Below are 18,066 nucleotides of genomic sequence, written 5' to 3' on the forward strand. Positions count from 1 at the left end.
ATGCTCTTGTCCTTGGGAGAGTAAACTGCCCCAAGAGACAGAAGAATCAGCATTAATTAACAGCATGAGGAAGCAGAAGACAATGGAAACCACTACATTAAAGCAGATAATGTGTATCCACACAACATGTGTCATGTAACTGAAAGGTGTCATGATGATCTATCCATTGGCAAAAGATTCTGGACTAGTCTCCCCCCCCCCCCCCCCACTCCCATTCAGATCTCCAGGAAGTGGTTGCCTTTCATTGGTTATTATTAACCACTGAAAGGAATGTCTGGAGTTTGAACGTGATAGGGAAGCTCGAAAATGTGAAAAGGTAAATGCTTAGGCTCAGTTGAGATATAGTGGGGGTCAGTGAAGTGAAATGGAAAGAAGACCAGGGTTTCTGTTCAGAGAAATACAGGGTAATATCAACAGTGGCAGAAAATGGTATAACAGAAGTAGGATTCATTATAAATAGGAACTGACAGCAAACCAACACTGACAATGACAATTTAGGCATACAGGCCAACATCACAAGCTGAAGATGAAGAGACAGAAAAAGTATATGAGGATACTGAATGGGTAATTCAGTACATAATGGGAGACTGTAGTGCAGTTGTAGGTAAAGGAGTAAAAGAAAGGGTTACAGGAGAATATGGTCTTGGTACTAGGAATGAGAGAGCAGAAAGATTGAGTTCTGAAATAAATTTCAGATAGTAATAGCGAATACTCTGTTTGAGAATCATAAGAAAAGGAGGTATACTTGGAAAATGTGGGGAGATATGGAAAAATTTCAATTAGATTACACCATGGTCAGGCAGAGATTTCAAAATAAGATATTGGATTGTAAGACATACCAAGGAGCAGATGTAGACTCAGATCACAATTTTGCAGTGATTAAGAGATGACTGAAGTTTAAGAGACCAGTCAGGAGGAATCAATGAGCAAAGAAGTGGGATGTGGAAGTACTAATGAATGAAGAAGTACGCTTCAAGTTCTCTGAAGCTATAGATATTGTGACAAGCAATAGCTCGTAGCTCAGTAGGCAGTTCAGTTGAAGAGGAACGGTTATCTCTAAAAAGGGATATCACAGAAGTTGGAAAGAAAACTGTTGAAACAAAGAAGATAACTACAAAGAAACCGGGGGCAACAGAAGAAATACATCAGTTGATTGATGAAAGAAGGAAGTACAAACATATTCATAGAAATTCAGGAATACAAGTCACTTAGGAATGAAATAAATAGGAATTGAAGGTAAGCTAATGCTACATGGCTACATGAAAAATGAGAAGAAATCTAATCTGAAATGACTGTCGGAAGGACTGACTCAGCATATAAAAAAGTCAAAACATTGTTCACTGAAACTAAAAGCAAGGAGAGTAACATTAAGAGTGCAATGAGGATACCACTGTTAAACGCAGAGGAGAGATCAGATAGGTGGAAAGAATCATTGAAGGCCTCTATGAGATGGAAGACTTGACCAATAACGTGACAGAAGAAGAAACAGGTGTTGATATAGAAGAAATATGGGATACAGTATTAGAATCAGAATTTAAAAGATCTCTGGAAGACTTAAAATCAAATAAGGCAGAAGGGATAGTTAACAGTCCACCAAAATTTCTAAAGTAATTTGGGGAAGTGGCAACAAAATGACTATTCATGCTGGTGTGTAGAATGTATGTGTCTGGCGATATACCAGCTGACTTTCGGAAGAACATCATATACACAATTCCAAAGATTGCAACAGCCAACAAGTGTGGGAATTATCACACAATCAGTTGAACAGCTCATGCATCCACATTGCTTACAATAATAATATACAGAAGAATGGAAAAGAGAATTGAGGATTTGTTAGATGACAACAGTTTGGTTTTAGAAAAGGTATAGGCACCAGAGAACCAATTCTAATGATATGGTTGATAATGGAAGCAAGACTAAAGAAAAATGGAGTCATGTTCATAGGATTTGTTGACCTAGAAAAAGCGTTCACCAGTGTCAAATACTGGAATATGTTCGAAATCTTGAGGAAAATAAGGATAAGCTATTGGGAAAGATGGGTAACATACAACATGTACAAGAACTGAGAGGAAATAACAAGACTGGAAGACCAAGTACGAAGTGTTCAGATTAAAAATGATAGAAGATAGGGCTGTAGTCTTTCGCCTCTACTTTTGAATCTATAAATCGAAGAAGCAATGATGGAAACATAAGAAAGGTTCAAGAGCGGAATAAAAATTCAAAGGTGAAAGGATTTGTAGCAAAGCAAGCTGGGACCCATTCCCATCTTAATTTGTTATTTGTCTCCTTAAATGGTTTTTATTTCTTAATCATCATTGGTGTTAATGAGTGATGTGCCATAAGGTAAAGCTGTCATTCTGTAATTCCGAGTATAAGACCGAGGCCCGACTTCGTTAGTCAGAATAATTTCTTCATTAATTTGCACAATTTCAAGTAATTAGTCTGGCTATTGTTTATTTAGCTATTTTTGCAGTTTTCGTCATCAGGAAGGCTTATTCCAGCTGAAACGTTTATTGTAACATAAAGTTCAGAATAAACCCAATTTTTCTGCACTACTCCATTAACCTGAGGTGTGAAATTCTAACTGCAAGTTATCGAAATTAAGCATTTAACAATGTGAAATTCTAGTATCCATAAATGGACAGTGAAGCAGGACAATTAATGATGATTGCTGATTAACTATAATATTAAAGTGCAACACATATTATTCATCAGAATGGGACTGCTGTAGGTCGGTTAAGTTGTACTGCAGAGTGACTATTGTTTTACAATTAGAAGGAGCAGTATGTGCATACCTGGTAAATTAGACATAGTGACATAATGAAGACATGGACTGGCCATAACTAATTTAGTGAGGGGAGTCTGTCATTTATGGATTAAAACTAGTGAAACCAAGTGTGTGTGTGTGTGTGGGGGGGGGGGGGGGGGTTATACCACATTATTGGATGCATATAGTGCTGTACCAACCCCAGCAAATTTTTTTTTCATGATCACTGTCAGCTAGGAACTACAAGCTGATATAGGACCGGGTGTGTCACAATATGAATGGCAAGATTCACTTATGACATCGCTATCCTCAGTGACAATGAAGAAAAATTATAGGATCTGTTGAATAGAATTAACAGTCTAACGAGTACAAAATATGGATTGAGAGTAAATCGAATTAAAAAAAAAGTAATTCGAAGTAGCAGAAATGAGAACAGTGAGAAGCTAAACATCAGGATTGGTGATCACGAAGTAGATGAAGTTAAGGAATTCTGCTACCTAGGCGGGGACTGATGACCACAGATGTTAAGTCCCATAGTGCTCAGAGCCATTTTGCTACCTAGGCAGTAAAATAACACATGACAGATAGAGCAAGGAGGACATAAAAAGCAGACTAGCAATGGCAAAGAGGGCATTTCTGGCCAAGAGAAGTTTACTAGTATCAAACATAGACCTTAATTTGAGTAAGAAATTTCTGAGAATGTACATTTGGAGCACATCATCGTATGGTAGTGAAACATGGAATGTAGGAAAACCAAAAAGAAGACACTCGAAACATTTGAGATGGGGTGCTACAGAAGGATTTAGAAAATTAGGTGGACTGATAAGGTAAGGAATGAGGAGGTCCTCCGCAGAATCGGCGAGGAAAGGAATATACGAAAAACACTGACAAGAAGAAGGGAGAGGATGGTAGGACATCAGTTAAGTCTGAATACCGTAACACCTACAACCATCAAAAAGAAACGCAAAGTATATCTATTCAAAACAGCTAACAAAAATGCTCTTAATGCCTTTTTAAGAGACAGTCTTCACTCCTTCTGATCTGATCAATTGTGAAATGATTTCAAAGAGATAGTATTGTCAACATTTAAATTAATAAGTGATGGTACTGATCCCCCATGGCACACAAAACAGGTCAGATCGCTGTTGCAGAAGCAGTGAGAAAAGTATGCCAAAGTAAAAAAATGCAAAATCCCAAGACTGTCAAAGTTCTTCAGAAATTCAAAATATAGCGCGTACTTCAATGCGAGACGCTTTTAATAATCTCCACAATGTAATTTTGTATGGAAATCTGGCAGAAAACCCAAAGAGATTCTGGTCATACATAAAGCACACCAGTGGCAAGATGCAATCAATACCTTCACTGCGTGATAACAACGGTGAAGTCACTGACGACAGTGCCACTAAAGCAGAATTATTAAACACATTTTTCCGAAACACCTCCACCAAAGACGGCAAAGTAAATATTCCTGAATTCCAATAAACAACAACTGCCATGATGAGAAACATAGAAGTAGATATCCTCGGTGTTGCAATGCAGCTTAAATCACTTAATCACTTAATAAAGCCAAGGCCTCCAGTCCAGATTGCATACCAGTCAGGTTCCTTTCAGAGTATGCTGATACAATATCTCCATATTTAGTAATTATATAGAATCACTCACTCGCAGAATAATCCGTACCTAAAGACTGAAAAATTGCTCAAGTCACACCAATACACAAAAAGGGAGGTAGGAGTAATCCGCTGAATTACAGGCCCATACCACTAACGTCTATTTGCAGTAGGGTTTTGGAACATATACTGTATTCAAACATTATGAAGTACCTTGAAGAAAATTATTTATTGACACATTGTCAGCACAGATTCAGAAAATATCGTTCCTGTGAAACACAACTAGCTCTTTATACTCATGAAGTAATAAGTGCTATCGACAGGGGATGTCAAATTGATTCCATATTTTTAGATTTCCAGAAGGCTTTCAACACCATTCCTGAAAAGTGTCTTCTAACCAAAATGCGTGCCTATGGAATATCATCTCAGTTGTATGACTGGATTCGTGATTTCCTGTCAGAAAGGTCGCAGTTCATAGTAATAGGAAAGTCATCGAGTAAAACAGAAGTAATATCCAGTGTTCCCCAAGAAAGTGATATTGGTACTGAATTGTTCCTGATGTACATTAATGACATACGAGACAATCTGAGTAGCCGTCTTGGACTGTTTGCAGATGATGCTGTCATTTACCATCTTGCAAAGTCATCAGATGACAAAGACAAATTGCAAAATGATTTAGGTAAGATATCTGTATGGTGCGAAAAGTGGCACTTGACCCTGAATAAGGAAAAGTGTGAATTTATTCACATGAGTACTAAAAGAAATCCACTAAATTTTGATTACACGATAAGCCATACAATTCTGAAGGCTGTAAATTCAACTAAATACTTAGGGATTACAATTACAAGTAACCTGAATTGGAACGAACACATAGATAATGTTGTGGGAAGAGCAAACCAAAGACTGCAATTCCTTGACTTAGAGGGTGCAACAGATCTGCTAAAGAGACTGCTTACACCACACTGGTCCACCCTATCCTGGAGTATTGCTGTGCGGTATGGGATCCGCATCAGGGGGGAATGACGGATGACATCGAAAAAATTCAAAGAAGGGCAGTTCATTTTGTATTATTGCAAAATAGGGGGGACAGTGCCACAGACATGACGTGAATTGGAGTGGCAGTCATTAAAACCAAGGCGTTTCTTTGCGACGGGATCTTATGAAATTTCAACCACCAGTTTTCTCCTCCAATTGTGAACACATTCTGTTGGCACCCACCTACAAAGGGAGAAATGATCATCATGATAAAATAAGAGAAATCAGGGCTCGCACAGAAAAATTTAAGTGTTCATATTTCCTGTACACTGTTCAAGAGTCCAACAGTAGAGAGACAGCTTGAAGGTGGTTCACTGAACCCTCTGCCAGGCACTTTATTGTGAATAGCATAGTAATCACTTAGATGTAGATGACATCAGGGAATAACTTTCATGATACTACAGCTGTAGAAGGTAAATCTGTAGAGTTGTAGAGGAAGAGAGAGACTAGAATACATCCAGCAAATGATTGTGGGTGTAGGTTGCAAGTGCTAGTCTGAGATGAAGATGTTGGCACAGGAAAGAAGTTTGTGGCAGGTCACATCAAACCAGTCAGAAGACTGATTACTTTAAAACAGGGCTTAACAACTGGCCGGTTTTGAGAGCGAGTACTCGCGTCTGCTCAGGCCCATGCTAGCGAGCAGGTGCAAGGTCGCGGAGTAGGGAGGGAGGGGAGGGAGGGGAAATGCGCGCGCACGTTTGAATAGGGCCGCAGCGTGCCTATTGAATTTGCGCCGACTGTGTAACGTTTAAAGTACTACGATCAGCTCTAACAGTCACTTCGCTGGTTAAGAATCATGTCAAGTCGCCGTTGTGTAACCCCAACCATGCTTTCGCAGTTGAACCCCCACTGGGAGGAATTGTATCTGTTTACAGAAAAAGATGGTGTTGCAAAATGTTTAGCATGTCACAAAACGCTGAATTCTTTTAGGATTTTTAATTTGCAGCGACATTATGTGTCGTACCACGCAAAAGACTACGGAAGAGGAAAATGTGATGGACCAGATCGTGCACGGGAAGTTATTAAACTTAAAAGGAAGCTATCCGAAGAAGATCTGGACGACGAAGAAAAATCAACTGAGGCAGCTCTCAGAGTGAGCTACAAAATTGATTTGCTTTTAGCAAAATCCCTGCACCCCTTCACTGATGGCGATTTAATAAAAGAATGTTTGGTAGTTGCAGCGGAACATTTGTGTCCATCTCAAGTTGAACAGTTTCGGATTGTGCCATTATCCAACATGACCATTATGCGTCGCATACAGGACATGGCAGACGACGTCCATAGCCATCTTGCAAATATCTGTAAAGATTTTATGGCGTATTCTCTAGCTCTGGACGAAAGTGTTGATATCACTGGAACAGCGCCGCTTGCCATATTTATTAGAGGTGTTAATAGAGATCTTCAGGTGAGGGAGGAGCTCCTCGATGTAGTAGCCATGAAGAACACTACAACCGGAGGTGATATTTTAAGTAGTGTTGAAGAAAGTGTTGAAAATATAGGATTGTCGTGGAATTCTTTAGTTTCAGTGTCTACAGACGGTGCACCAGCGACGACAGGGAACAAATCAGGTTTTGTTGCGCTGTTGAAGGAGAAAATGCAAAAACTGACTGTGCTGAATAAAATAAGGGGCGTTCAGTGTGTGATCCACCAGGAAAACTTATGTGCAAAGAGTATCACTCTAAAAAATGTGATGAGTGTTGTTGTTCGTACAACCAATTATATAAGGAAGCATGGGCTACAACACAGGCAATTTAAAAGCTTTCTTGAGGGTGTAGAAAGCCAGTGTGGTAGCCTGCCTTATTACAGCGAGGTCCGCTGAGTTAGTCGTGGCGAATTATTAAATCGATTTTTTCCCCTAATAGATGAGATAAATATGTTCATGGAAATAAATAACATGTGTGTTCCTGAATTGAAAGAGCCTTCATGGAACTGTGATCTCGCGTCCTTGGCAGATTTAACTAGCCATCTGAATGCTTTGAACATTTCACTACAAGGTAAAGATCTGCTAATTACTCATTTCATAGATCGAATATGAGCTTTTAAAATGAAATTTACACTTTGGGTGAGTCAGCTGGAAACAGGAAATCTAGCTCATTTTCCTAAATTATCATCCATGCAAGATGTTCACAAAGACTGTGAACGTTATTCACATAGTTTAGTTGCCTATAAGGAAGAATTTGATCAACGCTTTCAAGATCTGACAGCACTAGACAGTGATTTTGATCTGTTTTCCTCTCCATATTCAGCAAATATTGAAGAGATTCGTCCTGAGCTGCAACTAGAAATTATTGACCTGCAGTGTGACAGAGAATACAGAGACAAATTTCAGAACAAGAAAAACATTTTGGAATTCTACAGACACTTCCCTCAAGATAGATTTCCTCGTTTGCACTAACTGGCAGCTACAATAATATCAACGTTCGGTTCCACGTATGTTTGTGAACAACTGTTCTCTGCAATGAAATGTAACAAGACGCGCATGAGAAACGCATTGTCTGATCGAAATTTAAACTGCTCGCTGCGCCTACAATGCGCAAGAACATTACTTCGAACATAGACGCAATTGTAAAGGGCAAAAAGTACAAGATAACCGAGAATCCCACACTTCAGTGACACCTTTTATTGTGTAACAGTTCACAAATTAATACGAATGTAGATGCATACACTAAGTAAAATTATGTGGCACGTGTACATTCTCCTTTATTTGTTTCATTTGTCACAGTAATAATTCATGAGTGATATCCCTGCGGGAGGCCGCGGATTTACATTGACTGGCGGCAGCCGTTGTGTGCCCCGCGTGACTCTCCCCACTCTCCCCTCTGGTCTGGTAGTGGGGGTAGCGTGCTCGCACTGCTCCGTGCTCGCGCCTTGCTGCTCACAGCTTGCTCCGCGAGCACGTATGTTGTGAAGCCCTGCTTTAAAAAAAAAAAAAAAAATGCTGTTTCATCTGCGTCTGGGATCAAAGCTGATGTACCAGTCTACAGACAGCGATTCCTACCCACTTAGATCCTTGTATGGCTGGAATTCGTCGAGTTCATGAGTGGAGAGTGATATAGCACAGTGTTCTGTTAAAAAGAGACTTTTCTGCATGGAGAGTACATACTTCATTGTGAGATTCATTCACAGTATGATGAACAGGATTTTCCATGTTGCCATCGTCATTTCATTGAGCATTGTGTGTGCTCAGTGCCGTTTCTGGGGAAAGCAATATGATCACAAAGGCAAGACCAAAACACAGCTGACATTTGTTGTAGCAAAGCTTGGCCACCAACACAGCCATTGTTGCTACCATAGCCACCTCTCACCCAGTAGGAACAGTCATGAATATTACAGCATAAACATCTGAATAAGGTATTCATGCAGCTTGATACATTCACAGTACTTGCAAGAGAAGTATCAGCTCCAAGGCTGAGAAAGTTGACAATGGCTGGGAGAATGGTGCACTGACCCTAACCCCCAAACCATATCAAACGACACCAGTAGCAGACTATGAGAAGGTGGTGTATTGGTCCAACTATTCACGGAAAAACCTGAGCAGATACTCCTCCAGGTTACCATTAGTAGACTTATGACCACAGCAGTTGAGTCCCATAGTGCTCAGAGCCTCAGTTACCATTAGTAGGACTCCAAATCAATTTCAGCTCTATACAAGTGCTAGTGTCTCAATAGTAAGTGAGCTTACATACAAAAATTAGGGACTGCCGTTCATCGAACCTACTGCACAACATTGTCATTGTTGTAGTGAGTAAAATACCCCAGTCAAGGGAGGTTGCAAATATGTCCAATGTCAAAAAAGTCTCAAACAAGAACTTGAGTGTCTTGAATGGCAACAAATTCATACAACTTTTTCATTCAGTTAATGTATGTACGAATGGCAAAAGAACAGATGTGCAAAATTACATACCTGTGTCATTAACATCAGTTTACTGCAGAATTTCTGAACATATTCTAAAGTTCAGATACAATAAACTTCCTTGAGACAGAAAAGCTTCTGTCCACAAATAGGTGTGGAATTAGAAATCACCACTTGTGCACACCTCATCCTGCTCTTTTCTCTCATGATGCCCTGCGAACCATGGACGAAGAGCAACAGGCAGATTCCATATTCCTAGATTTCCTGTAAGCACATGACATGATGCCCCAACATAGACATTTTACAAAGGTCTAACAATAGGATTCCAGATATGTAAGTGGCTTGAAGACAATAAACTCCAGTGGGATATCGTGGAAGATGAGTGTTCATTAAAGACAAGGTTACCATGAGAAGTGCCCCAAGGAAACGTAATAGGATCACTTTTGTTTTCTATATACATAAATGATCTGACAAATAAGTGAAGAGCAGTCTATGATGCAAGAGAAAATTTTCCCAAAGTGACTACAGGAGCATAAAAGATGACTTAGACTTTCTGTCTGGTGTAATGAATGGTAGCTTGCTATAAATGCAGAAAAATGTAAGTTAATGCAGATGTGTAAGAAAAACAATCCTGTAATGTTTGAATGCTATATTAGTGGTGTATTGCCTGACATAGATATGTTGATTACATACTGACATGTAATGTTGCAAAGCGATATGAAATGGAACGAGCATGTAAGGCTGGTAAAAGGAAGGTGAATGATCAGCTTTGGCTTACAGCAAGAACTTTGGAAAAGTTGTGACATTCCATTTGTTTGGACAACAATTTTATTTGCTGTTTTAACACTATATTGGGACAGTGCTAACAACATACAACATTTGTAACTGGCTTTCTTTAGCAACACTGTAGAATGTTATAGCTATGAGTAACAAGACATTCCCACACATGAAGCACAAACATTGGTACTGGTTATACCATATGGCACTGAAGACGATAAGTAGTGCGAGGAACAATGACGGACAGGACATTGAATCCTTCTCAGAGATTCTGAATGCTGGGTAGCTAACAACATTTAGCCATGAAGATAAGACTTTTCGCTATAATACTAATTATTAAAAGCCACATTCAGCAGATTAAATGCTAACGGGGGCCTAAGCACTATTAAGGCTTTGCTACTATCATACCAACATGCACTAAAATACTTATATCAGAATGTAAATGACAATAATTAATTTCTCAATAATGTTCAAACAGTTCCAAAGTTATATGATGTGGAATAAAGATTTCTGCTGCATCCAAAGCCAGTCAACTGGCATTGGTATGCAATACAGACCTCATCGCTGTGCAACCCACGCTCTCACTTTTATGAAAATTTAATGTTATATCTGGTTAGCAGTGTGGTTGTTAACTCTTTTTAAGTTATTTGTCAATAAATGTACTGTAATGGCATCCTGGGATTTATTTAAAGTAGGTTAGCTACTCACAGCTCCACTTAGAGCCACATAGGAAGCCTGTTTGCATCTTTGAAAGAATCAATCTGTGCAACAAGAACTGCTTCAAAGGACTGATTGAGTGAGGAACCTGAACAGAACAGATAGGGATGAGCTCTAAACCTTCAATTCAATAATTGATCTAGGAAAGGGTTAATTTAACTTTTGCAGTCTCATAAGGGAAGGAATGACCAGCTGCACTGATCATCATCTATGCCAATTTCTACTGTAGAACCATGGCTGGACTGAGAAATTTGTACAGAGGTTTAGTACCACGGGAAAGGGGGAATTTTGCAAAGTGTGGCTCATTTATAAAGATAACCATCTACAGAACACCCTTTCTTGATTACTGCTGAAGTGTTTGGCATCCCCACCAGGGTGAATTAAAGAAAGCAATTCAGAGGTGTGCGCTGGATTTGTTACTGGTGGTTCTATCAACATACAAGTATTATGAAGCTTCTTCATGAAATCAAATGGGAAGCCCTAGAGGGAAGATTAAACATTTTTCATGCAACACTACTAAGAAAATTCATAGAAATGGCATCTACAGCTGACCGCAGAATGATTCTACTGATAACATACATTTTGCATAGGGATCATGGCAACAAGATACGGGAAATTAGGACTTGTATGGAAGCACATAGAATGTCATTTTTTCCCTCACTCCATCTGTGTATGGAATAGGAAATGGAATGACTAGTTAATGATGAAACGGGCCCTTTGCCATGCACAATATGGTGGTCTGCAGAGTTAGTTTGTAGATGCAGATGTAGATGTATGCCTCTAGTCACAATAAAGAAACCTAATGGCAAACGCCACCTCAGCAATTTCAAATCAACGATGACACCCAGTCTGTGATGGATTCATACGAAGTCCCTTGCCCAGATGACCTGTCGAAACACATAGATGGTCTCTCCTTTCCCAAATTTGGTTGTATTGCTAGTCATTTGCCTTTAGGTGTTGCTAGTGGCCTAGCAATTTTTCAACACATCTGCAACATATTCAGCAGTGACATCTATATGCATAAGGTTCAATGTAAAGCAATTTGCTTCAGCTCACTGTGTCTTGATGTATGGCCTCCCACATGAAAGGGTCCCAATGCATAAGGTTCAATGTAAAGCAATTTGCTTCAGCTCACTGTGTCTTGATGTATGGCCTCCCACATGAAAGGGTCCCAATAGTTAAACTGACTCAGTCCCCTTCTTGGTCAGAGATGCCAATTATGGTGCACTGCACAATCAAATAACAAAACTAAATGCTTTTGTCGAAGTAAATTACCTCTTGATATAATTTTAGTACCACCATCTCCGGAACAATTACAGTATTCCAATGTGCAAATGGTTTTAGTGATCTCTTTAAAAGTTCATTTCATAAGAATGAAGTATGTTTGTAGAGTATATAACGCCTGAATAAATAGGTCTAGACTCTACTTTTGCTAGCCCATTTTTTGTCCCAGTTTTTTCAGCTACCATTAGCAAGAATTCATTGAATTGTCACGACAAATGATTTTAATTTAAATTCATGTCTCACTGCTATTACCATCAGAGAGCTGAACAGCATTTTTGTTACTGAGTGTATTTATTTTGTACCCAATGATGTTCTAAATTTCAGTTCCCTGAAGTTTTGAATTTTAGGTGAATAATACAGAAGGCAACTATTATTTACATTGTCATAAGTATTCTATGTCTGCAGTCTGTAACACCAGGAAACATTTCATCTAAGCTGTCATACAAGAGGGCTTTATAGCATTACATATATTACTTCGTAACAGTGTATAACATTTCAGTACTTACTGAACCATCTTGAAGTGCTTTTCTCAGCTTCGGGAGGTCACTCACAGGTACCCAGCACTCCGCAATAAGACACTTGTTTGTTACATCCATATTGAAACTATTCAGAGTATGGTAGATAGCTTTCATCTTGCGTACCATTACCATCCAGTTGTTTAATTCTCGAGCCACACCTACTAACACTCGTTGCCTGTGATCCTGGGTCTGGTTCAGAACCTGAAAATTGTACAAATATATTGTGATAGAAGACAAAACATTGGAGAGAAAACAAAAGTTAGGCTAGAGGATGATATCAACACACCCAATTAATAATAATGTTTCCTAACCACACTATGGATGCTATATTTGCATTTCAATGGAAAAAATTGGATAGATAAATAAAATTAACTGCAGGCATTATGGGATCTTGAGATCAATATTTGTCCTAAAAATTCAAGCAACATAATGTGAACTGAACACAGTGTTTTGTCTTTCACTTTCATCATCTAAAATAATCTTGGAGTATTTGACCAATTTGGTTGTTCTTTGTAATACAAGTTTGTACCATCACAAATATTAAATCTCTTAGTAGCTGGGAGCATTGGGAATGTTCAGTACATGAATGTAAACAGCTAAAGGATTCAATACAAGCCCTGTCTAATGCAAATTTTTGCAGTGATTACTGATGGTGAAGAAGAAGAAGTGTTTTAAAAATAAATATAATAATGGCTAAGACAAGACACACTTTCAATTAGGGAACGTAAATAATAAACTAAAAACTTTCACACTCCAGGGATGTAGTTGTTAAAAGGAATCCTAAATTTAGTTTTCATGTCTACTGCATTATATTATTTAAATGGACATTAACAGAGATATGAAAAAAAGTAAAGCACCTGCAGCCATGTCTTTTTCATTTAATCTATGTATCATTTATGTGTGGTATGGTATACTGGAATCCTGAATAAAATTCAGAAAAATGTGTTGCATTATTTATTGGCTGTCCCACCTATTAAGTCACCTATTTACAGACAGATTATCAAATTATTGGACTCTTCTAGATTTAATACAATATTTGCATGTTTGCATAGTGGTAATTTGTTTCGGTGAGTTACCTTAGTTCTAATTTTAGTTTTTTTCACTAACATTGATGTAACATCCTGCACAATTTTGCTGTTGACAAATATTTACTGTAAATTGGCTTGGATATTATTGCTCTCAATTTTTGTATCATCCTTTTACTAGTATTTCTGTAATCTTGTCTGGATTGTCATTTTTGTTCTTACGCAGGAGCCTTAAGATGGCATAACGAGCACCAAAATTGGTTGCTTAAATTAATTAAATGCAAGAGATTGATAAGGTGTTTTAATTTTCATTTCATTCTGAACAGCTGAAGTCCATGTGACCAAATACTACAAGGATGGACATACAAAGATTTAACAGAGAGAAATTCATGCTCTGACAACACTCAAACAATGAAAGATTTTTCTGCCACATTATAAAGTGAAACAATACACATCAAGATAAGCCTATTAACACATTTCTTTGTCAGCTTCAAATAAACCAGATTTTCTCATATCAGTTTGTAGACAATCACTAACTCATTGCTTTCCACAATTTTTTTTATCAGTACAGTACAAATGTTAAATAAGTCCAAGTGGGTAATGTTCTCAGTCAGATATGTTATGTAGAATTCATCCATATTTCAGTATTATGAAAAGGATATTTGCTATTCACCATATAGAGGAGCTGCTGAGTCGCAGATACTCACAACAAAAAGACTGTCAGAAAATGATCTTTCAGCCAACAAGGGCTTCGTCTCTCTCTCTCTCTCTCTCTCTCTCTCTCTCTCTCTCTCTCTTCTCTCTCACACACACAAAATGACCGCAGTCTCAAAAATGACCGCAGTCGAGGGCTGCTGAGACTACACTGCAAGCAGCTGTGCATGATAGGAGAGACAACCACCAGTTCTGCTTATGGGAGTATACAAGGACGAGGTGGAAAAAGGATAGGGCAGTTAGGTGCAGTCAGGAGGCTAGACGGAGGGCGAGGGGGCGGGAGAGGTAGCTAGAAAGGAGAGAAGTAAAAAGACTGTTGTTTTGTTGGTGGAATAGAGTACTATGTAGTGCTGGAACGGGAACAAGGAAGGGGCTACAGGATAAGGACAAAGACAAACGAAGGCCGAGACCAGGAGGGTCATGGGAATGTAGGATATATTGCAGGGGGAGTTCCCACATGGGCAGTTAGGAAAAGCTGTTGTCTGTGGGTAGGATCCAGATGACACAGGCTGTGAAGCAGTCACCGAAATGAAGAACATTGTGTTGGGAGATATATTCATGAATAGGTGGTCCAGCCATTTCTTGGCCACAGTTTGTCGGTGCCCATTCATGCAGACAGACAGTTCATTAGTTGTCATGCCCACGTAGAATGCAGCACAGTAGTTGCAGCTTTGCTTTAGATCACATGACTGGTTTCACAGGTAGCCCTGCCTTTCAGGGTATAGGTGACGCTTATGACTGGACTGGAGTAGGTGGTGGTGGGAGGATGTATGGGACAGGTCTTGCATCTAGTTATAATACAGGGATATGATACATGAGGCAATGGGTTGGGAGTAGGAGTTGTATAGGGATGGACGAGGATATTGTTTAGGTCTGGTGGGCTGAATACCGCTGTAGGAGGGGTGGGATGGATAGTGGGTAGGACATTCCTCATTTTCGGGCACAATGAGAGGTAGTCAAAAACCTGGCAGAGAATGTGTTTTTCAGTTGCTCCAGTCTTGGGTTGTACTGAGTCAGGAGGGGTATGCTCCTCTATTGCCAGACAGTGGTACTTGGGGAGGTTGTGCCTGACTGGAGAGATAAGGCATGGAAGATCTGTTTTTGTACAAAGTTGGAAGGGTAATTACTGTCTGTGGAGGCCTCAGTGAGACCCTCGTGTATTTCGAGAGGGACTGCTTGTCACTACACATGCAATAGTCACAGGTGAGGTGGCTTGGCTGTATGGAAGAGACTTCTTGGTATGGAATGGGTGGCAGCTGTCGAATTGGAAGTATTACTGGTCGTTGGTAAGTTTGATGTGGACGGAGGTACTGATGTAGCCATCTTTAGAGTGGAGGTCAACACTGGGAAGGTGGCCTGTTGGGTTGAGTAGGACTAGGTGTAGTGAATGGGGGAGTAAGTGTTGAGGTTCTGGAGGAATTTAGATTGGGTGTCCTCACTCTCAATCCAGATCATGATGATGTCATCAACGAATCTGAACCAGGCGAGGGGTCTGAGATTGTGTGTGTTTAGCAAGGATTCCTCTAGATGGCCCATGAATAGGTTGGCATAGGATGGTGCCTTTCTGCTAACCCCCCCCCCCTCCTCCACCACCTCCACCACCACCACCACCACCACCACCACCACCACCACCACCACCACCACCACCACCACCACCGTCTAACCTCTCGACTGCACCTAGCTGCCCTACCCTCTCTCCATCCTGTCCCTGTATCCCACCCTCCTCCTTACCTCCACCACCTGGCTGCATCTCCAATCACACACGCAGGCACATGTGAGAGCACGCATGTGCAATTTCTGTCTCTGATGAAAGCCTTGTTGGCCGAAAGATGATTTTCTAACAGTCTTTTTATTGTGCCTCTCTCTGACTCAGCATATCCACTATATGGTAAGTAGCAATCATCCTTTTCATAATATTGTTAATTCCAACCTGGATTTTGCATTTTGGAATTCATTCATATTTGTAATTTACTGGTATGTTGTTACTTGTAATTTATTGGTATGTTGTTATCTTCATAATTATAAATTAACTAGGGGCAAAGCTTAACTAAAGTATGAACATAATTAATGGGCAACTTTTCACATTACCCATCCCTCTAAGGTACACCTATTTCTTATCCTACTTACACATGACGGAGAAAGAAAAAAAGGCGACTAATAAGTTTAACTAATTGACTGCGCCATGTTCTAGATAAGTTTTAGTAATAAGTCAGAACTCAACAAAAGTCACTGTAATACAATAACCTTAAATAACAGAGTGCTCCAGAGGCTTGTCGGAAATTTTATTTAATTTATTAAATATTTCAATTTTATAAAAGCTAGTACTCACTTGGAATATCATGAAAATTGTAGTAAGAAACCCATTACACTTGCTAATGAAGGTGGTTTTTTATGCTTAATCTTGACCCACTATTTGTCATCACAATGAAAAAATAAGAAACTCTTGTCTCTTTGTGCACTACATATCACAACTTTTTATCATACTTTAAAAGTCACACTATATTAATATAAAATGATTGTTTACCTTTATATAGTTTACTTTTGCAGCACAGATTTAAATATAATAAATTTCATATACTATGTGCAGGTTATGTTAGTTGCATATAGTCCCCTGAACAATATATGTCTACTAAGACATCTTTCTGACCTTTAATTTTTTCTACTCTGGAAAGAGGGATCTTTAAACAAAAAGGTAGAGCTTTCCAAGTTTTTCATGTAGTTTTACAGACATAAATTAGAAAAAAGCACTCACATACATTTTTCAAAATATCACTGGTTCTTGAAGACATCATCCAGCTGTAGTGAGCTTCCCTTACTTTTATTTATCATTCCCAAACTGGAATTTCAGTTAACACTTCAGAGACCAAGCCTGAGCATAGCTTGGGCCGTAGCTTTGTGTTAAAAAGACCACCCCAGAGTATAGGTCAGGCTGTGATTTTCTTAATGCACAAGCCATCTATAGCACAAAAAGTGGACTCCCTGCCTATAAGAATGACTTACGGACATCTTGCTACTTGTCCCTTGACTGGTGCTGCCCGCTGTTGTCAATTTCTAGAGTTATTTTGAAAGAAAAATTAGCGAATGTAATAGGTGTGAAGATCAAGTTCTTTGGCAATAAATTAAAAATATACTTAACATTGCAGTGTAAACAGTATACATAAAACGTAGTATACAGAATCATAACTGAGTCAGTAAAATTATAAAAATGGCCTGGAATCGAACCCAGGGCTTTTTCCAGACACATAATTACGAATTGAATACGCTACCCCTACACCGCAGCAAGCTATTATTCACTGAAATCAATGTGTGTGCTTATGTTCGTATTTAGCGTAGTTAGTCATGTAATAGTCCTTCCTCCGCATTTATTGGCTGTTAAAAGTTCTTGATCATGTAAAAAAACAGAGAGAGAGAGATAGTCAAATACTCCTCTGCTCATTCACGTGTATTTGAAGAATTTGTCTGGTGATCTTCGTAGTTGATGATACTTATGAAATTCTCCTTGGAGATTCCTCCCTTTGTAAATTTCATGCACAGCATTCCTTTTCACTTTATTTTCTTAAGTAAACCTAATTCTGTAGCCTTACTGTCCAGCTACAGTATTCTACAGATTAAGGACACCGTTTTATAGAAACAGCTGGTTGGCTCTAAGCAGCCATCTTGTAGCGCGACATGGTCGCTTGCACGCAGGACACCCAAGGTTGTCACCCGATGCTGCTGCTTGTCGCTGGAATGTCGCGTATCCAGAAGTCGCTTGCTTCTGTCGCTC

At 39.3% G+C, this 18,066-nt stretch overlaps 1 protein-coding gene across 4 annotated transcripts in view; it reads right to left on the minus strand.

The window, feature by feature from the left end:
* The window catches only part of LOC126262278 (V-type proton ATPase 116 kDa subunit a 1), a 670,786-nt gene that overhangs the window by 60,937 nt on the left and 591,783 nt on the right, over positions 1–18,066 (minus strand). For all 4 annotated transcript variants that reach the window (XM_049958792.1, XM_049958795.1, XM_049958791.1 and 1 more), the window contains one exon: positions 12,550–12,762. In XM_049958792.1, coding sequence (XP_049814749.1) covers positions 12,550–12,762 — 213 coding nt within the window. The remainder of the gene's footprint in view (positions 1–12,549; positions 12,763–18,066) is intronic.

The sequence above is a fragment of the Schistocerca nitens genome, chromosome 6 (assembly GCF_023898315.1).
Source record: "Schistocerca nitens isolate TAMUIC-IGC-003100 chromosome 6, iqSchNite1.1, whole genome shotgun sequence".
NCBI classification, from domain to species: domain Eukaryota; kingdom Metazoa; phylum Arthropoda; class Insecta; order Orthoptera; family Acrididae; genus Schistocerca; species Schistocerca nitens.